This window comes from Sciurus carolinensis, chromosome 2 (assembly GCF_902686445.1).
Source record: "Sciurus carolinensis chromosome 2, mSciCar1.2, whole genome shotgun sequence".
In the NCBI taxonomy this organism is placed as follows: Eukaryota; Metazoa; Chordata; class Mammalia; order Rodentia; family Sciuridae; genus Sciurus; species Sciurus carolinensis.
The window spans coordinates 44,340,495-44,359,246 of NC_062214.1; the positions used below are offsets into that span (position 1 = coordinate 44,340,495).

Genomic DNA, 18,752 nt, shown 5'->3' on the forward strand with positions numbered 1-18,752 from the left:
GCGCGAGGGTTAGGCCTTGTCAGGAGATTTTTTTCAGGCCTCCCCGCAAATCACTGTACAGGTCCTGTGCCCGCCCCTCTCTGAATATCAGCCCCCTGCAGGTGGACAGCTCACCCACTCCCCCCTTGTCAGCTCTGCTCCCAGGCTGGGCTGTAGGAGGTATATAGGTCCTCACCGTGACCTCTACCGGGCCTTAACGTCAGTTCTCAGCATTTAATGGTTCAATATAAATGCCGTTGATATTTGAAGGGTATTCAGGGTTACTAAAGGTTATTTGGATATTTCTCGTGCCCCACATCTAAGTGGTGGGAAAAGAATCCTTGGAGGACAGAGAGGAATTCTCTTACGTCATCATTCCTTCTTACCCTAGTGATGAATGATGCTCGACTTATTCCAAGTCATTTCAAGTGAGCTTTTAATAAGACCCATGGAAAGGAGATGGTGACTCTTCTTCAAACTGGTTTACTATGACCTTCCCTGTGACCTTCCATGGGATGGAAGGAAGGGGCAGGGGAGAGGGATGGAGGGAGGGGATAAAGATGGAAAGGTGGAGGATGGGTGGGTGGTGGAAGGTAGGTGGGTGAGTGGATGGAAGGTAGGTGGATGAATGGGAGCAAACAAGTGAAGAGGTGAGGAAGAAAGGAACAGAGGAGGAGTGGAAGGAAAACTAATGAATGCCTCTCTCCTGCTCCTGGCCTCCATGCTATTTTATTTCATCCTTGTCGTTCCCTAGCCAATTTCCATCGCAAAGCGTCAGTGATCATGGTGGATGAGTTGCTGTCGGCCTACCCGCACCAGCTTTCTTTCTCTGAGGCGGGCCTTCGAATCATGATCACAAGCCACTTTCCCCCCAAGACCCGGCTCTCCATGGCTAGTCGAATGCTGATCAATGAGGTATCTGGAAAAGCACCGTGCACATACCACTGGTCAGGGGTGGGACACAAGGGGAAGGAAAGTTCCCTGACATGGAAGAAGGGATCAACCAAAGGTCTACCACAATAATATCCCTCAGTCCTTTCCCAGTATCTCTGCTCTCTGGGCTAGTGGTGTATCCTGGTCCTCACTCTTCCCCCCACAAGTTGAAAGACATGGTCTAGCTCTCAGTTATATAGACACACTTCCCTGTCCCTTTCTTCCTATCTTTTTCTTTCATTCTTCATTCTGGTAGAGCCCCTTGATGTAAATTTGCACAGAAGTAAATGCTACATAAACATTACCCTCATTTAAAGTAACCCAGAGTCTCTGACCTAATTTTCCTTTCTCCAGAGTAGCAGCCTTATTAATACACTAGTCCAGACACAGTTGTGTGGCTTTCTTACAAGGGAACACTGCAACCCAGAAAAGAAAGATAACATCCCAATGCACAGACATCAAGAAGTCACATATCCCAGACATAGAGATGTTCCTCTAAAGGGATTTGCAAGTTCCATTGAGTCAAAAAGTGTTAAATCTTTCCTCTAAGAAGGAGGTTGTATGAATTGATTATTACTTTGAGGAATCTCTTCACATTTGACTCCAGTGTCTTTTGCAAGCATCTCCTTATCAGGGCATGGGGGAAATCCCCATAAGTCGTGTTCTGGGTGTAAGGTACTTACAATCACTCTGACAATGGAAAACATGTCACTTTCTTTCCAGAGACAAAGACTGATCAACAGCAGAGCTTACGCCAATGGGGAGTCTGAGGTGGCCATTAAAATACCAATTAAGCACACTGTGGAGAACGGAACAGGGCCCAGCAGTGCCCCAGACAGGGGCACGAACGGGACTCGAAGGGATGATGGTGTTGCTGAGGCTGGCAATGAGACAGAGAATGAAATGAGGACAATGAAAACAACGAGAATGACGAGGAAGAAGAGGAGGAGGAGGAGGAGGAGGAAGGACCCTACACACCCTTCGATCCCCCCTGTAAGAGGTCCTGCGTCTGGGCTGGGGGAACTATTTTGAGACCACTGAGTGGATACCCTTGACTTGGATGATCTTTTTACTATTCAATTCAAAGAAAGTCTCTATGTGAACATAAAAATATCTGAAGTTTCTAAAGTGGGCAGGACTCTATTTTAAAAGGTTCAGAACTGACCAAGATGGTGGCACATAATCATGGGCTGAAATTTGAATTCTTTGACTAACTGCATTTGGTGGATGGAAGTCTTCTCTTTGCTATTCTTTGCAGCAGGACCTGTTGGTGCTCAACAGGAAAGACACATGGCCAATGTTGGCAAGGCAGCTTGTGCTGGGGGCAGAGGCCCTTCAGGCCCCTCTACCCCTCCCATTACAGTTAGCTGGAGCTGTCCTGCCAAGGTCAGCTGTGGGGACTGCATACCCAGTTCCCTTTGTTCTCACTTCCTGTCCCTTACCCCCAGTCAAGTCCCTCACTCCTATGACCAGATTTCTGCAGAGGGGGAGTCACAGGAGATGCAGACCTGGGAAAAAACTGGTATGCATGTCCTTACTCAGTGAGCTGGCCAAGGACTCTCTGACCTTGAAACAGGAGAGACAAAGCCTGTAAATGCTTTCAGGACCTCACCAGGACTGTGTCCTTCTCTGACTGCTGCACTTGGACATTCCAGCAACATTTTCCCCCACCCCACACATTAGCAGAACTGGTAGACCAAACCCAAGGCATACTGATACTTTGCTAAACCCTCTAGAAGTTTGACTATTCCAGCAAAGAGTGTTCTGGTCCAATTCACATTCCCTGTCAACTGTGTGAAACTTAATGTGTGAAACTTCTCCAGGGTGTTTTAATTTGTCTAAGGGTTTTCTGAAGAAATGTTGATTGATCCAACCAAAAGCCCATTTAGTGGTGGAACATGGGTGAGAATCCTGTGTTGTCTTCAGATATAGCGTCTTGCTATGCTCTATGTCCCTCTGTACCCAGGGGACAGAAAGTAAAACAGGCCAGCCCTGTTACTCAGGAGTCCTAAGATAGGCACTTTGTTAGGAACTGACCAAAACTAATTGAAAAATATCCACCCTGACAGGCCTGTCCTCCAGCCAAATTCCTTATCTATGCAGCCAAAGTTAAATTATTGCTTGTTAGTAGGTTATCTTGATAGAAAAAAAAAAAAAAGTAAACAGTAGTCCCCCTTTATCTTTGACTTCCTTTTCTGTGGTTTCAGTTGCCCAGGGTCAACTTTGGTCAACCACGATTAACCACAGATGGAAAATATTCAATTGGGAAGTTAAGGAAATAAACATTTCATAAGTTTGAAATTAAATACCATTCTGAGTAACATAATGAAATCTCACATCATCCTGCTTCATCCTGCCCTGGATGTGATCATCCCTGTGTCTGATATATCCGTGCTGTATACACTACCCTCCCCTTAGCCACTTAAAGCCATTGTGACGTCTTGGTATCACAGTGCTTATGTTCAAGTCATTCTTATTTTACATAATAAGAACCCCAAAGTGTAAGAGCAGTGATGCTGGTAATTTTGATACAGTCTATTGTTATAATTAATATATTTTGTTATTAGGCACTGCTATTAATCACTGCACATAATTTTTAAATTAAACCTTTTCATAGGTGTGTGAATGCATAGGGGGAAAAAAGACAGTATATATCAGGGGTGGTACTATCCACATTTCCGGCATCCACTGAGGTCTTGAAACAGTCCCTGTGGGTAAGGGGAACTGTTACCCTGGCTCTTAGTCCATCTTGCCACCTTGGATCTCTTTTCTTGGCAACCTTCTTCCCTATCAATCAGACCACAATCATCTTAAGAAGTAAGTGCCCAAACACTTCATTCCTCCCTTGCATGCCTTAATTTTTGTTTCTTACTGGTGTATAAATAATTACCAAAAATTTAGCAGCTTAAAACAATGCCCCTTGGTCTTGTAGGTTGTAAGTGCAGCTGGGATGTCAGAGCCTCATAAGGCCATAGTCAAGGTGTGGACAGGCTGCATTTCCAGAGGCCCTGGGGAGGATCACCCCTGGGCACATGCATTCATGTTGGGGCAGAATTTGGTTCCTTGTGGCTGTACATTTGGGCCTGCTCCCTGCTCCTAGAGGCCCTGTGAGTCCTCCTTACACAGCCCCTCCATCTTCAACTGCATGTATCAGTTCTCACATTTCTAACCTCTGGCTTCCCCTTCTGCTTTCAAGGACATTTGTGATTAGATCAGGCCACTATCTATCTCCCAACCTGAAGGTCAGTTGTGCCATAGGACACAGCATTGTCATGGTTCCATAGTTCATCTACCCACAGGTTCTGAGGATCAGAGCATAGTATCGGGGGGTCCCAAGTTACAAATTCTGCCTATCATATCCTCATATCCAGAGGCCATCACTTGACCATAATCAAGCCCCCCCCAAAATGCTTATTTTGCTAAACTTTTTCACCAATTAAAGAAACAGTAGCACCAATTGAAGAGTCTGTAAGCGGCCAAACACTACGTTGGCACTGGGGAAGCCCAGAACCCCCACATACACCCTCCCGGCAGACAGTGAAAGATACCTGTGTGAAATGAGAGGCAGGCTCCCATACATGGGTCTCATTACTTGGGGCGACAAAGGGTCCCTCCCATCACATTTTCCATATTTCTCTGCTGGCTGGGAGTTATTCTAGACGTACCTATGGCATTTCAAGGTACAGTCATGCCTCACCTAACAAAAGAGATACATGCTGGGAACCGTATCTTTAGGTGATTTCATCATTATGCAGACATCATAGAGTGTATTCATGCAAACTAAAATGGCTACAACCTTACTAGATCATGTAATCTTATGGGACCACCACAGTGTATGCAGTTCATCGTTGGCCAGAACGTCGTTATGTGACACATGACTGCACTTGAACCTCCTGATCACTGCCCCTCTGTATCTCTGTGACTATGTTGCAGATGACAGAGGTCTTGGGCCTTTGGCCACATATTTCTGGTGCTTTGTGTGTTAGCAGACCTGACTGCCAGTGTCCCATTCACTCCCCAAATAGTCCTGTGACTTGGGTGTGGAAACCTTATGCCAGGCATCCAGGTTCTCACCAGTCCTTCTCACCAGGGCATCCCTGGTAAAACGCAGGTCCTGATTCAGGTGGTCTGGAGTAATGCCTGAGAATCTTTATTTCTAAGAAATTCTTCAGTTGGTGCTAATGCTGCTGGTCTGTGGGGCACACTGGGAGTAGTAAGAAACTGGAGACCTCCATGTGACACGGTGAATGTCATGGCTCTCCTAGGACAGGAGATCCTAAATCAGAACCAGGTCCTGCCTCTGCAATGATGGGGTTTGCCCCATTGTGACCTCTGTTCCCCTCCTCCAGCTACTGAGAAACCCCATACCTGGACTCAGGAGCTCCATTTTAAGACAAGGGGTTTCCTTCCCTGGGTCAGGCAGGCCGGCAGAGGCTCAATGGCAAGGAGGCCAGAGTGTACCTCAGGCCAGCAGAGGGCATCAACATGCAGGGGAGAATCAGTCCAGGGAACCTCTTGAGCTTAGTTCTTTTGACCTGAAAAAAGTCCATCTATACCAGGAGGACATTTTTCCTTCTCATGGTCATCCCTCTAGGGGAATGTGCCCCCATGTTTCTGTCACCCAGCTACAGTGCTGGCTTCTCCCCAAGTCTTGACAATTATATGTGTAATTAAGAAATAAGTAGTTATTTTGGAATATGTCAATAAAAACGTGTATGATGTATATACAAGTATATGCATATATGTTTATGTAGGAATGCATGTATTAAGAGATTATATATGCATACAGAGCATGCAATATGTGATTGACATATCTACATTGAACATGTACATGTACATTGTAGATATTTAATATATTGTGTAGGATATAGATGAAATAGATATAGGTATTAATATGCCATATGTTCATAGGTGCATATACTGTATGTAGGGGTTGTATACACATAGTATACATATATATCATATACACCTATATCTGGCATGTGTACATACATATAAATATGCATATATTCTTCTCTCCTGAGTGAAGAGTGTCTCACCATTCACAGATAGAAATGTATATGTAGGGGAACACATTTCCATAGAAAAAGGACTAGAAGAAAATACATCCAAATATAAGTTTGTTTTTCTTGGATAGACTGATATTTGATTTCTATATTTTCCATTTTAGTATCCATTTTTATTGTCTATATAGTCAGAATAAGTGTATATATTAGAAACAAGTCTTCTTACTCCTTAAAGCCAGGTTATTTGCAGAATGCTACAATTTGCTCCTTGCTTCATCTCCCCACTGCTGGCTGACTTTCAAGAAACCACATGATCACTAGCACATCAGCTCTGTGGAAGGGAACTTTCTTTTCCTAGTTTGGGGTTTTGTCCCCAAGCGCCTGGAGCAGTGCCTGGCACCGAGTGGCATAGAGGACGTTCAATAAATATTTGCTAAGTGAACGTGTAAACCACTCCCTTTGAGTCTGTACTTGGACCATATGGTAATGGAACAAAAGATGAGATAATGTTCAGAAATACTGTTGATTCAAAGAGGAAAAAGAAACCATTTTTACCCCTTTATTCAGAAATGGACTTTAAGATGAGCTAAAATGTGGCCAATCCCTGTTTGGCTGTTCCTGCTCCTCAGAAGCATTTAAGAAGCTCCTTTCCACACCACTGGCTTGTTCAAGGAGTTATATTTGTTACTTTAAGCCTAAAGGCATCTCTCAGATAGTACAGAATTTCTACCTTTAAGGTTGTCATTGCAAAGAGGCAATCATGTAAAGAAAGCATCTGTATCTTTTTACTGAGAGTGAAAACTCTGTGTTCCAGGGACAACATCCTCCCTGTGTCAGGTCAAAGTATTTGAAAGCAGCTAAGGGGAAAAAACTCAGAACTCACTGGCACTAACTTGTCCTGCTTGCAACTCTACCTAATTGAGATCATTTTCCAAGCTCATACACTCACAAGTTCTGACTTCTTTGTTCTTTCTCTATTTTTTTTTTTCTGAAGACTATTAGGAACCAAATTGAGGTCAATTCTCTTCCTACTCATCTGTTTCTTTGTGATCTTTGACTGGGTGACATTTTAAACCAAACCAAGGTTGTCTCCCTGCAAGGGCACCAGCCACATGGCAGGCCAGCAAGGAGGATCCTAAGAGCTACCTGTGCATAAATGCCTCGGTACCTCATTGCAGGACTTAGGAACATGGAGAATTTCCCAATGCATTTGGGATCCAAAGACCTAGTCATATTCTGGATTCTGCAGCATTTGAAAGCTACTCATGAGACAAATCTCAGAACTTCTTTCTTTGAAAAATCCAGGCACACCTGTTCTCAGAGATCTCATCTTCTGCTTGACCGTCTCCAAGACTTAAATCTAACAAGCTGCATAATGACTGATGATGGGGGGAAGCTTCCCTTATGTAGTTTTTTTTCTCCTTGCTTTCATCTATTCTTGTTAATGAGATACCCTTAGATTCTCCAAAAGGAATAGTTTTCTTTGGTCTGTCTAATTAGGTTGTTCTTAGCAATATTATTACTATTAATAGTTATTGATCTTGTGATATACCTTGCACTGTTAATGGTTTTCAAAATTCCCTCCTTTGGGGGAATCTGGAAATAAATGAGGAAGCAAATAAATCTGATGATTTCCTATAGGAAACATTCCTTTGAAGGAAATCCTCCAAGTGGGTGGTAGAAAAATAGGAGGGGAATGGCGAGGGTTTTATTTACACTGGGTTATCTGAAGGGGACTGGTGACAGTTTCCGAGTGGTCAGGTGACCTGCACACCAGAGCACACTCAGGAAGATCCATGCAAAGGGCCCCACAAGGTCTAAGGCCCTGCAGACTGAAAGAAAGCCAAAGGGGGAGCATGTGAATAGGAAAACCGGTTGGGAGGAGCCAACTCAGACAAAGCCTTGCAGTCCTTGGTAGAGAGGTGTACATTTACTCTGAGGGTAACGGAAACCAGGGAAGTTTCTAGAATAATTTGCTTTCTGAAACTCCCTCTGACTCCAAGTGGCAAACAAATGGACAGGCATTGGTCACAGGAGTTCCCTTAGGAAACCAGATCTTTAGCCAGGCCACAGATAAGCAACCTGGGCAAGGGAAGGTCATGCAGATGGTGGGAATACCCTGGTCTGGTTTCCAGGGCTGGCCATAGGGATGAAAGCAAGGAAAGAATCAAGAATGACTCAGAGGATTTGCATCAAGGCAACTTGAAAGATTCTGTTGTCTCAGTCCCTATCCCATAATCATCTAATTTAATTCTCTCAGCAACAATGAGAGCTCAGGGTTACAATGTCCACATGTTGCAGATAAGAAAACTAGGAATTCAAATGGTAACTCAGCTCCAAAGCCAAAAAAGGGAGCATGGGACTGTAATGCTGTCTGATGAGGAAACCACACTGATCCGTAAAGGTCATTCTGCCTTGGCCATCAGAGGGAGGCTGGGGATGCCAGCCATAACATGAGGTCACCTTTCTATGCAGTTTTAAGAAACTATTCAAAGGTTAGTAAGATAATATGAAATAGACCTGGACATTCGTTTAAAAATATAAAATGGGGCTGGAGTTGTAGAACAATGATAGAGTACATGCTTCATACACACAAGGCTCAGGGTTCAATCCCCAGCACTGCAAAAAGAAAAAAAGAAATTTATTAAATCTTTTATTGCCAAGTGCAGTGGTACATGCCTATAACCCCACTGACTGGGGAGGCTGAGGCAGGAGAATTGGAAGTTTGAAGCCAGTGTCGGCAACTTATTGAGACCCTGTCTGAAAATTAAAAAATAAAAAAGAACTGGGGATGTAGCTCAATGGTAGAGGACCCCTCCTTTCAATTTCCAGTACCAAAAACAAAACAAAACAAAAACAAACCACTTTTATTAATTATTGTTCAAATATTATAATAAAAATTACCTCCTTAACTCTGGTGGGACTATAAAGTGTTTCACATTTTGGAAAACTTTTTGTCTGGCAGTTTCTTGTAAAGTAAACACCCACACCATGACTCAACATTTTTTTCCCCAAGTCTTCATCCAAGAGAAATGTAACTATGCCCATCAAAACACTTGTATAAAGAGGTTCATAGCCACTTTAGTTGTAATACCCTGAAATTGGCAACAACCCAAATACCTATATGCAGGAAGATGGATAATCAAATTGTAGTATATTCACAGGATGGAATGCTGCACAGAAAGTAAAAGGAAAGACTTACTGATACATGAAAGAATCTCAAAAAACACATGATGTTGAATAAAAGAAGGTAACACAAAAACACATTAGATGATTTGATTGCATTTGAAGTTTAAGAACAGGAAAGACTAAGGTGCTAAGGGGTAAGGTTGACTAGAAATAAGCACAGAAGGCTTTTTGGAAGAGATGAATATTCCATATCTCAATTGAAGTGGGGAATATGTAGATAAATACATATTTCTTTCCAGAGGTGAATTAGCAGTTCAGCAGAATGATAATATAGATATAATATATTTGTTAAGATGATATATTTGTCAAAGATGAGATTACAAGGAACTCAGGGCAATATAGTCACCAGAATAAGCATGCCCAGGTATCTCTGATTTGCAAAGCACTCAGGCAGCAGAAATGGTACAAGTAGGTCATCTCTGGAAGACCCATCACCTGTTCATACCAGCAAGTAGTTAGTGAACTAGACAGCAATTATTCATTTACAAGTCCTCATCAGCCTCGGATACAAATGTTGAGAAATTCTACCAGATGTTGTTGTCTCAGCTGGCACTTCATAGTTTGAAAAAAAAAGAGAACAGACACACACTGGAGGTCTTCCTAGCTCCACAGCCCACACTTCAAACCCCCCCACACACACACACCTACACACACTCCACCTCTTCTGTGTCCTGAGTACCTTCCTCATCTTTTCCTACCTGGCCCATGTCAAACCATGCCCCTAGTCTGGTGTCACTCAGATGTGACTTGTCCAGTCACTTCCAAAAATCTATCAGTTGGCCAGTGGATAACTATTTTTAAATTCTGTTTGGCTTTGGATGTCAGCTTTGTTGGTGATGGAAAGCCATTTGAATGTTTAAGGTAAAGAGCAATACAATAAGATTTAGTACTGGGGAAGGTAATACTGGGGCTGTCAGAATAAAGAAACCAACTGATTTATGTTTTTGTTTTTTCATTTTCCAGCTGGCAAACTGGAAACAGTGAAATGGGCATTTACCTGGCCACTGAGTTTCGTCTTATACTTCACTGTCCCCAATTGCAACAAACCCCGCTGGGAGAAGTGGTTTATGGTGACATTTGCTTCTTCCACATTATGGATTGCAGCCTTCTCCTACATGATGGTGTGGATGGTGAGTATATGAGGGACACCATGGCACTGCTAGATCTCTTTAGAGTAAAAAGTAAATTGGTCTGAAGGTGAATAAGGATTGGGGTTTCATTCCTATAATTGTATCAGCCAGCTATTGCTATAATGAGCTGTGTAACAAACTACCCCTGAACCTGTAGTTTAGAATATCAAGCATGCATTCTGCTCACACATCTTCAGTTTGACAGTGATTTGATTAATCTGAGCTAGGTCTGGTTATGATCGAAGCAGCAGCTTGGGTCTGTGTCTACCTCCTGTGTTTGTTCATTTTCTTTTGATTGGTGACTACCTGGGGAATGTTGCTGTCTTGGTATATCATTGGAATACCAGAAGGCATATGGAAACACTAGATACCTCCTAAGAGCTTCACTAAGGACAGACTTACCTTACCATTGTTCTACCAGTATTCCATTGATCATGCCCAATGTCAATGGAGTGAGGGAAATATACTCCATCTACTCTAGTGGAAGACAACAGAGTCACAGGCAAAGCATATGGAGCAAAGCATGAAAAATCAGGAAATGATGCTCAATCTAAGCCTTCCCCTATTATCCCTAGTCTTAGTTTCTTCAACCTGACAATGAGGTCATTGGATTAGGTGACTGCTCAAGGGTCCCTTCTAAGGCTAAAATAATGATTCAGCAATTACTGTGCGTTACGAGGCTGTGGCTGGAAAGAGTTCTGCCCAGTGTCATCTAAGAAACCCAGACATAGGGTGCATATTTGTAATCCCAGCAGCTGAGGAAGCTGAGGCAGGAGGGTCACAATTTCAAAGTCAGCCTCAGCAACTGAGTGAGGCTCTAAGCAACTTAGTGAGACCCTGTCTCAATAAAATATAAAAAAGGGCTGGGGATGTGGCCCCTGGGTTCAATCACTGGTTCTAAAAAAATAAAGGAAGAAAGAAAAAAGAAAGAAACACAGATATCCAGGATGTATTGCTCATTTTTGACTACATTTTTAAATGGGGGAGCAAGCCTAATTGATCAAAATTGGAGTTGCACAGAAATTAAATCCATGACAAATTTATGTAAATCCAAATTAACCTTGCTTGAGCATTGGACAGAAGTGTAATATAAATTTAGGCAAATTAAACTCAAACACTAAAAAGAAGTTGCAAAAAGGTTATTTTGGAGGTATGGCAAATTTGTAAGCCAGTGTTTTAGTCAACTTTTTCATCACCAAAATACCTGACAAGAACAACTCAGAAGAGGAAAGGTTTATTTGGGGCTCACAGTTTCAGAGGTCTCAGTACATAGATGGCTGACACCATTTCCCTGAGCCTAAGATGAGTCAGCACATCATGGTGGAAGGGCCCAGAAGAGGAAAACTGCTAGCTCATGGAAAGGTCAGGAAGCAGAGAGAGAGGAGGGAAGAGGACAGAAGAGAGGAGGGAAGAGGACCCAAGGAAGATGCACCCTTCCAGGACACACCTCTGCTGAATCACCTCCTCCAACCACCTGCCTCCAGTTACCACCCAATCATTCTAGGATGGACTAATTAAGTTACAGTTCTCATAATCCAGTCACTTTATCTCTGAATATTCCTGCCTTAACCCAGAAACTGAAGGGAAACACCTCACAGCCAAACCATAACAGCCTGACACAATTAATTCATTACTTATCTCTTGCCTCAACATCATAGACACAAAGAATTATTTTAACTAAAATCTTATAACAAGAGTGTTCTACTTCATCCTATGTTCATTAACATTTTTATTGAACATAGTCACTGAATGCCACCTCTGCCTGGATTTGGGGGACAGTGCTGCTGTCCCTGATCTCTCAAAGTTCTCTGGTTTTCTATGGAGTCCACTAACCAGTAACTGACTAATGTGGGATCACCCTCCCTCTGTTTGCCTCCTCCCTTCTCATTAAGGTTCTAATAAGCCCTCTTTTCTCTAAGGGAGAAAAAATAAAAAGTCACAAGGGGAAGCAAGAGACCTAGGCTGGGCCTTCTGGGTAACTGGTTCCCCAAAACTCCAGATTCAACCACAAATACAATAATAACAGCAAAAGTACAGCAGGCCAATCCTAGCTAAGCCAGACCACATCCCTACAGGGACCCAGCACAGGGTTAGGAAGGAAAAACAAAGGTTTGGCCAGGATGCTCATAACTGCACTTTACAAAGACTTCTCAGAGCAACAAAACAGAAATGTGTGTTTCAGCATCTCCCTTTCCTCCCTGGAGACTGGAAGTCAGCAAGCCTTGAGGCCACCGCAGGATAAATTCAGGGCTGAACGGAAATGAGGAGCATTCTCTGATTTGAAAGGGGCAAACCAAGCATCTCAATGGATTTAACTCTCATCCCCCAAACCTTTTGACAGGGAAGGAGCGATTGTGGCCTTTGGAGTAAAGTCAGGTTTCCTGTGTAGGTGTCTCTTTCAGTGACTGGCCCAGGAGGGATTGAGAGAAGAATGTGCTCCTTGAAACATGTGGTTTGCATTTTTTGCAATTTTATAGAATGTGAGGAAGATCAAGTGGCATCCTAAAACTTCCTGGTAGTTTCTCTAGGATGGGGAATTTGTCTCTTTTTCCACTTACCCGTCATTCACTACTGGGCTCCTTCATCATCTCTCTTACCCACTGCTTTTATCTCAGTTTCCCCATCAGGAAATTAAAGGACCACAAGGGACTCATTTGCATAATGGAAACAACCTCTCAGGCATTAACCAAGTTCTGACCCTTTGGAAAAACCCCTCGTGTGTCAACAGGGGAGCTGCCTGTGCAGAGGAATCACCCTCCTGCATCAGAATCCCCTCTGCCACTTACCAGCAGGATTATCCCCTCTACACTTACTCCAGAGGCCTCAGTTTCCTCATCTGAAGAATGGGAATAACTTAACATTCACTCCATTGAGTAATTGTGAGAGTTAAATAAGTTAAAACTCGGGAATATCACTTGGCCCAGGTCTTAAGACTAAAGAAACACAAGCTATTTTGTTGAAGATGATGTTGACAAGGTCAATGGCATTATGACCAAGTGTCAAGGAAGTAAAGAAAGGAAAGGCTGCCTATGGCTTTTCCAACAAGACGGGGTGTTATAAAATTTAGCCCCTTTCCAGCTCTCATGAATTCCCAGTATATTGCTGATGTGGATACTTAAATTTCCACCACATCCTGAAAACCATTCATTCTGGATTTTCCAGGACCATCTTGAGTTCAAATACTCTATCCCAACATTGTCGTTTCTCAGATATTCTGATTCCCCTCTCTCAAACTGCTTGTCTCACCTGAAAGGAGTAAACAAAAGACTAGCCTTTCATTGCAAAGTCTAGATTCTGTAATTGCACCTTCTCATGATCTGAAGCCCTGGTCTCACCTACGTAATGTTCATTTCTTCCCATGTTGATACAGAGAACAGACATTGCCCTCCAAAGAGACAGCCCAGGTTGAACCTGTTTCCAAGTCTTGCTCAGAGGAATCACGGATAGGCTGGGCTCCTGGTGGCCCTTAGCTCACTGCTTCTTCCTACTTCTTCCAGGTCACAATCATTGGCTACACTCTGGGGATTCCTGACGTCATCATGGGGATCACCTTCCTGGCTGCCGGAACCAGCGTGCCCGACTGCATGGCCAGCCTTATTGTGGCCAGACAAGGTGGGACTGCCAATGGCAGCAGAGAGAGGTAGAAAGGCCTCCCTGCTCAGAGCAGGAGTATGCTTGTCAATTACGAGAACAACAAATTCCACCTGGAAGGAGTTATGGGCAACCTCAATGCCAAGTTGGTCTAAAGGCCTCCTGAGAACAAAAGAGCAGGAAAAAGAGCCAGAAGTTTCTACCCCCTCGAGGAAGGCAGAGATGTTTTCCTGGGTAGCACCCGCAGACCCTTCTGGTTGTATTACTGTCCTTTTATTATTAAAAATAGTACTAAAAATCAGGCTGGTGGTTCATGCCTGCAGTTCCAGAGACTTGGGAGACTGAGGCAGGCAGATCTCAAGTTTGAGGCTGGCCTCAGCAACTTAGTGAGAACTTCAGCAACTTAGCAAGACTCTGTCTCAAAATAGAAAATAAAAAGGTCTAGAGACATAACTCAGTGGAAAAGCACCCCTGGGTTCAATCCTATAGTAGTTAATGTCTTTTAAAGAAGGCATTTTATATGCATTATCTTATTAATTTAAACAACTTTATGAGGTAGGGGCAATTGTACTTCCATTTTAAGGATAAGGAAAGTGGGACTTAGAGAGGACAGACCCCCATACCTAAGGTCTACTCACATGCAGCACCCCACAAAGTGACAATTAGCTGAGGTCAGCTTTTAGCATATGACAGACCCTTTTCTCCTTCAAAACTATGCTCACAGTTCACGTCCCCAGATGAACGCTCTTCCCTTGCCACCCCACAGTGTGCTTGGGGTTGGATCCCAGGCCTTGCACATGTTTGGCAAGTGTTCAACCACTTGTGGCTGCATCTGCTGCCCCAGAAGGGTATTCCCAGTGCCTACTCTCATGTACATGCCTAATTTATGGTGGAAGGAATTTATTTTAAAACATGCATTGTGCAGTTACAAAACTTAGCACAGTGTCCTTCAGAAACCCTCAGGAAATTCTATAATTTCATTATTTTTATAATACTTAATTATTCAGAATAACCGAACACAGTGCAGAGCTAAAAGAAAAAATACTAGAATATATAAGTTGGTGAGTTCAAGAGTGACTTTATAGACTGCTGAATTTATTCCTTTCTAGAAGGATGGCTCAAAATCTCCAGAACTTTTGGAAACATATTTGATTTTTTTTGATCACTTACATTGACTCAGTGATTTCATCTGAAGTGAAGGTCAACAGATTGATAGAATATGTGTTTCTGTGTTATAAAATCTTCATCAGCCTGGATATCAGTGATGGCCTGGGAGAGAACCAAATACATGAAACAGCAAAACTATTCTCTGACGGTCAGACTAAAGACTTGGGGGAGTCCCATGTGGGGCCCCTGCCTTCTCCTGGTGTGTTAGCCAGCTTTTTGATGCTGTGACCAAATTACCAGATAAGAACAAAATAGAGGAAGAAGATATATTTTTGGCTCATAGTTTCAGAGGTTTCAGTCCATGATCTGCTGGCTGCATTGCACGGGGCCTAAGAAGAGACAGAACAACATGGTGGAAGGATTTGGTAGAGGAAAGTTTCTTAGCTCATGGCAACTAGGAAGGAGAGAGAGAGGGGAGCTGAGGACAAGATAAAGCCTCCCAGGGCATCCAGGACGTATCTCCAGTGACCTGCCTTCTAACTAGATCTCACCTTTCAGTAGTGCCTTAAGCTTTCAATGGATTAATCCCCCTGCAAGTGGATTAATGATTAGGTCAGATCCCTCATGATACAATTGTTGCCTAAAAAGCACCACCTCTTAACTTTGCTGCCCTGGGGACCATGCTTTCAACACCTGAACTTTAAGGGCACATTCCAGATCCAAACCATAACACCTGAGATCTCTTTCCTCACTTAAGCAACCTCTTGTCTTTGCAGGGATGGGGGACATGGCCGTGTCCAACTCCATTGGGAGCAACGTGTTTGACATCCTGATTGGCCTGGGTCTTCCCTGGGCTCTGCAAACTCTGGCTGTGGATTATGGATCCTATGTAAGTGGTTTGTTTCCTCCATAAGTTTTTCTTAAATTTATAACTACATGGACTATCTTTTTTAATGGTCTTGGCCACTGGGACTTTTTCTCAGGAAAAATAAAATGTAGAAATAGTAATGTTGAGAGGAAAAAAAATTCTCCTTTTCAAAGTCCCCCCAAATTTAGGCTTATGGTGACATTCAGGACTCTAGAGCAGAGGTTAGCAAACTTTTTTCTGTCAAAGGCCAAATAGTAAATATTTTAGGCTTTGTGGACCAGATGGTCTCTGTCATAGCTACTAATTCTACCCATGTAGCAGGAAAGCAGCCATAGAAAGTGAAAGTGTATTTCAACACAATCTTATTTACAAAAACTAGAATTCAAAATTTTATTTATTATTATTATTATTATTATTATTTTATTTTATTTTGATTTGCTTTCAATTATTTAAAAATGTAAAACCAGTTGGTGGGCCAGATTTGATCCCTGGATCATAATTCACCAATCCCTACTCTGTATATTTGTTTTTACTTCATCTTATCTGATGTTATGTGATGCATGAAAAGGAAGCACTGAAGAGATGTCATTCAGGTTGGTCACTGAAAGGGTGTCATCCATTAGGTGGTCACAAGATTCCAAATAACAATCCTAAATTCTGCAGACAAAGACTGAGACTGTTGTCAGTCAGGCTCTTACAAATTGACTCACATCAACCAATTTCAGAGGAGTTTGATGCATAGGCTAAAATGTCAGAAGATGGTAATAAGACACATAAATATTTGGGGTGATTTGTTCTCTATTGGTGGAGAAAAATTGTATGTGGAATGTATTTTGGGGGACCCATGACCATCCTCAAACTCAAAGTTTCACCAGGAATACTCACAGGAATCAATAACAGGTTATATGCGTGGCTATCCTGTATTACAGCAAACGATTTGGAGTGAAAGCAGCAGGGAAATGAAATGCATCAGAAGCTCAGAGAAGTTAAGTGCAAGCTTCCAATTCCCCCTCTCCTGGGTCACACAATTCTCCTTATCTGTGAACTACAGGGATCATGTGTCAGATGTCTCCACCCAGGAAAGTCCAAAGGAATCTGAGACTGATCAGGTGGATACATTTCTGCTATAAGAATAGCTGTGATAACTGAATCTCAGAGCCCCAGCACAGACACCAGGTATATATCATAAAACTTGCTAAACAACTCTGGCAACTTGGTACAGTTTGCCCCATTGCTTCCATGTACAAAACAACATCATCATTCAGTAACAGTCAGACACATTCTCAGGGATTGACTAAGGCACCCCTGAAGGCATGTAAGGATTGAGTAACTAATTCTGCTGTGTTAACCCCTCTGCATAGAAAGTCGAATTATTATTTCATTTGTTAGAATTGTATTTCTAGCTACCGTTTACAGACAACTCCAAAATTGCACTAAAATTACTCAACAAAGTTTTATTTCTTATTCAAATTATACTGCTGGTGTTTCCCTTCTGTCAGCTCCCATGGGTTCTTCCAAGGAGAAACTAAGAGATTAAGGCTTATTCCTGTGGTTCTACCATCTTGAAGTCCGTCTTCAGCCACACAGAAGAAAGCATAGAGAAAGCAAGGGCATGGAGAATTGTACACTGCATTTTTGATGAGGGTTAGAAGTGGTTTATGTCCTGTCCTATCTTCATTTCATTGACCAGATAAGTCACATGTACCCACTTACATGCAAGCAGGAATCCAGATCATTAGTTTAGCTGTGTGCCCAGGAAAGGGAGAATAGGCAGATGGCAGTGAACATTAGCAATCTCTCTAGTTTGACTCATGTGGTTGAGAGTAAAATCCAAACAAGAGGAATCTGCTGGATTCCTTTTATTTGGAGTTGCATCTACCCATATTGGAGGGCTTATGTCTCTGCCATGAGTACTCAACCAGCGTACTCAGATTGAGCTGCCTCTCTATCCCAACCATGCAGGGCACATTGAACAATCCTGGCTCTTTGAGCTCCTTTTCCAGGGTCACACATGGAACCCCCCACTCTTTCATCTTTCTTGTTCTCAAGCTGCAAACAATGTTACTGACTGGTTGTTTAAACTCTATCATTAAGGTTGGCATATTGCTTTCTTAATACAAGTCATTTTGGTTCTGTTTTGCCAATGCTAAAGAAATATCTACAACTAACTAATGTGAACTTTACTTTTTTCTTCTTTTTACTGAGTATAAAAATAACTCATGTGTTTTAGAGAAAACTCTGGAGCAGCACCTGCCCAGTATCTCTCTGTAATGATGGAAATGCTCTGTAGATGTACTGGCTAATGCAGGAGCCACCAGCCAAATGTGACTTATAAGCACATGATATGTAGTTGTTGCAAGTGAAGAAGTGAATTTTTAAAATTTTACTTAGTTTTAATTACTTTATGTAGTCACATGTAGTTAAGGCTGCCTATTGTACCCTGTAGCTCTATATTAATAAAAATTATACATAGACTAGTCCAGAGATAACTATTTTTATTTCAGCATATTTTCTCATTCTAAATTGTTTTCTATATCTGAGATTATACTATACATAGTGTACACTGCTTTTTATACTTATGAAATCAAACATGTTTTCCTTTAAATATGATTAGAAACTTCTTTTTCAAATGTGGCCTAATACTTCAACATATGAATATTCCAAAATTTATTTAATCATGCCTTAACTCTTATACATTTATGTTGCTTCAAGATTTTTACTGTCATAAATAACTATGTCTCAGACATCTTTGTACATTGGTCTATAGATTTCAGAGATCTGTACAATTTTTACACATAAATCTATATTTACATTTTGGGATATTTCTTTATATAATTTTCCAGATTTGGAATTGTTATGTAGAATATCATTTTTTCAAAGTGATTCTATTCCTTACCATTTAATTTGTCAAATATCATTTCTGAGGTTTTGGGGCAGCTACACAGTTCC

At 42.1% G+C, this 18,752-nt stretch overlaps 1 protein-coding gene across 1 annotated transcript in view; it reads left to right on the forward strand.

The window, feature by feature from the left end:
* Nucleotides 1-18,752, forward strand: part of Slc24a3 (solute carrier family 24 member 3) — a 521,781-nt gene that overhangs the window by 476,078 nt on the left and 26,951 nt on the right. Inside the window, 6 exon segments of the mRNA XM_047540120.1 lie at nt 734-894; nt 1,636-1,815; nt 1,818-1,905; nt 10,071-10,237; nt 13,735-13,849; nt 15,712-15,824. Coding sequence (XP_047396076.1) covers nt 734-894; nt 1,636-1,815; nt 1,818-1,905; nt 10,071-10,237; nt 13,735-13,849; nt 15,712-15,824 — 824 coding nt within the window.